The sequence below is a fragment of the Pygoscelis adeliae genome, unplaced genomic scaffold (genome assembly GCF_000699105.1).
Source record: "Pygoscelis adeliae isolate BGI_AS28 unplaced genomic scaffold, ASM69910v1 Scaffold14, whole genome shotgun sequence".
Classification (NCBI taxonomy): Eukaryota; Metazoa; Chordata; class Aves; order Sphenisciformes; family Spheniscidae; genus Pygoscelis; species Pygoscelis adeliae.
This window is the reverse complement of record NW_008825109.1, coordinates 21,054,199-21,057,130: the sequence shown is the minus strand read 5'-3', so window position 1 is coordinate 21,057,130 and position 2,932 is coordinate 21,054,199. Positions and strand designations below refer to the sequence as shown.

Below are 2,932 nucleotides of genomic sequence, written 5' to 3'. Positions count from 1 at the left end.
AAGGGGCTTAAATGTCTCACTTTTAAAATTCCCTTTTCAGTGAACACACTGAAAACAAACTGTTTCTGTACACACATGAAATGAGAGCTGAAGGCATCCGCTTATTTGCGGAACATCACAGGAACATCAACAAGGACAACTTATTTCCACTAGCACTAGGCAAATATGGTCAAGAGACCACTATGTATACGCCATGCCTGTTAAAAAGTAATTTAGCTTCTCCTCCTCACTGGAATTACCAACTCAGTGAAGATTTTGTGATGTAAATATCTGTCTGTCTGAGAAACCAGACAGTTCATACTCCCCCCCCCCCGTTGGCACTGTGCTCTTTTAAGCATAAAGCTAGATGACTTTAAACTGGCACTAAATAGGAAACTGTTTAGTGTCAGTTAATATTAAGTCATCTTCTTGAGGGTTTGTCCCAGTTGGTGGACTCTGAAGTATGGAAGGCCTCACTAGGAGAGGAGAAAGGTTTTATTCTGACATTTTTATTCCTCTGTATTGTTTATTGAAACCCAACAACTTTATCCAAGAACAAAGCAAACTTTTCTGGCTGTCCAGGAGGAAAAGGTTTCAAAGTTGACAAGTCCATCGACCGCAGTGTCTCCACAAGAGTGCTGTAAAAACAGACCAAAACAAAAAATTTAAAAAAAAAAAAAAATCCATCCCAAAGGGAAATTTTTTCTTCACCCAATTTTCTTTCTATTCATACATACATAACCCTTTAGCACGGAAACAAAAATAAGGACAGGTATTGAAAGGAAGAAGAGACCCCACAAACCAGCGGGCCCCAACCACCACCGGCTTGTAGGCAGCATTGCCGAGAACATGCTTTGACCTATACCACAGCTTTCAGACCACCTCAGCTCTTAACTGTTTAATCTTCTGTGGTTGCAACGCTGGGAGACTGAACAAGATCTGAGGATCTTCGCCATAAACCGTACCAGGAAATTCATCCTGTTTGAACACATGGCATAGTTCTGCACTTAACACATAGCCAGAACGAACAGCTAAATCAATCTGTTAGCTTGCTATTATCAGACTGCAAATAAGGCTCAAATGCTAGGCACTGTTCAACAAAAAGAAATAAAAATTCCCTCCTGTCTCCGAAGCTGTCAGAAGCCCTGAGATGGTAAGTTTAAAGAAACTTGCCCAACATAAATGAATGACAGGCCTAGTCTTTTCAGAAGGCTCTTCTGAAACATACGAAATCCTATTTGCAGGGCAAAGGAACAAGACGCAGACTAAATAATGGGAGTTGCATTTCCTCTGCCTTCAATTTAGAGGTCATCTGTTATTCATAGAGCGCAATCAACCATAAATAATCATAAATAAAGAGAAAACAGTAAGATATAGTCAAAACAAGACAGCAAATGAAACTAACAGGAGCCAGGATGAACACAAACAAAAGGAGCTGTTTTTGTTGTTGTTGTTTTTGGGTGTGTGCGTGTGTGTTTATTTGGTGGGGTTTTTTCCCCCCTGAAGTGACAGGCAGTAGATCTGTGAAACTCCTTGTCGGAGGATGTGGTGGGTTCAGGAAGTTCGGTTAAAAGGCTGCTGAATAAGCACTTGGAAGGCAGAGGTATTGGAAGTTACTACCAGACAGTCTCTCATTTAGGAATCCCCCTGAGTGAAAGTACTCAGGAGCATTAGAGGGAAAGTAATACAAGGAAGTACCATATGTTCTTGCCCCGTTTCTACTTTTGGCTGGGCATCTGCGTATGGCCACTGCAAATAGGATATTGAGCGACATGGACTCCTGATCCGTATCAGCAAGGCCATTCTTATGTTTTGTTCTAAATACTCCAGATACTTTCAATTTTGTTATGTCAGTACATCTACACAGTCAACTTTAGTGCCCTTTACAAGGAAAATCCACATAGCAAAATGATGAAATGGAGTCCTAAGTCTGCAGGGAGCAATTTATTCCTTATGGCTCATGGTTACAAACTGTTGGTCTGGGCTGCATTATTTCTAGACTTCAAAAAAGAATCAAACAACTAGTGAGAAAGAGCAGAGAAAGAGAGAAGCTGTTAGGTGTCTCTGGGATGCTACCTTACTGTTTCAAATTCAACCACTTCTATTTGGTTTAAATTGCTCTTCTTCCAGTCTGAATACATGTGCCCTCAAAAAAAAGAAAAACATTAAAAGGAGTCATGGTCAAAAGGCTTGGTAAGTTTGGTAAACTAGCACCTAATGTTAATCTATCCACTGTGAAAAATCTACCTTGCAAACAAATGGTCGTTACAGAGGAGGATGTAAGTTTTGTTGTTACATTCTCAATACTGTAGTAACACAGTGAGGGTGCTGAACACTGCTTGTTAGTGGCATGTCACTAACAGGACAGCCACAGCAGCTCCATACCTGCAATTACAGCAGAGGACGTGCCCATCTCTGTGGAGCTGTTGTGCCAGTTCAAGCTGATGGTTGTTCATCAGCTTTTCGTTTGTTACTACTATTAGTGGTTTTCCTTCTTCTAGAGTCTCCAGGCAGCTACCTGCACCTACAGGAGAAACAGAAAACACGAGGAGTTTTTGCCCTGACAGATGAAGTACCATCCTACTTGCTCTTGAAACACGGGAGACTCCTGAAGGTGAACATTTAACCATCCAGCTTTAGCTGTGGACCTGAACGTTCAACGCTAGCCCAGCCCGAGCCGTAGAGAGACAGACTTCACCCAACCGACTTCCACTCCTGCCCCCAGGAGTACAGGCTCAGCAAACAAACGGGGCTCTACCTGCGTGGCTGATGACCAGGTCCGCCTTCCGCAGGTCCTCGGCCAGCGAGTCCTTGAAGCGGAAGACTTCCACCGCGAAGGCCGGGCTGCTGCCCAGCACCGGCTTCAGCGCGCCCCGCCCGACCTGCAGCACCAGCTTCCCGTAGCCGCGGCTCTGCAGCACCTGCAGTGGCAGGGGGGTGGGCTGGGGGTCCG

General features: G+C 43.9%; 1 protein-coding gene across 1 annotated transcript; it reads right to left on the bottom strand.

Moving 5' to 3' along the window:
- Positions 1-458: 458 nt before the first annotated feature.
- Positions 459-2,908, bottom strand: ALG13 (ALG13, UDP-N-acetylglucosaminyltransferase subunit). The gene is made up of 3 exons (XM_009327841.1): positions 2,738-2,908; positions 2,365-2,503; positions 459-617 (listed from the first exon to the last, which is right to left on the bottom strand). Exons 2-3 carry the CDS (start codon positions 2,433-2,435, stop codon positions 506-508), a joined length of 183 nt encoding a protein of 60 aa, XP_009326116.1. The 5' UTR covers positions 2,436-2,503; positions 2,738-2,908; the 3' UTR covers positions 459-505.
- Positions 2,909-2,932: the final 24 nt, after the last annotated feature.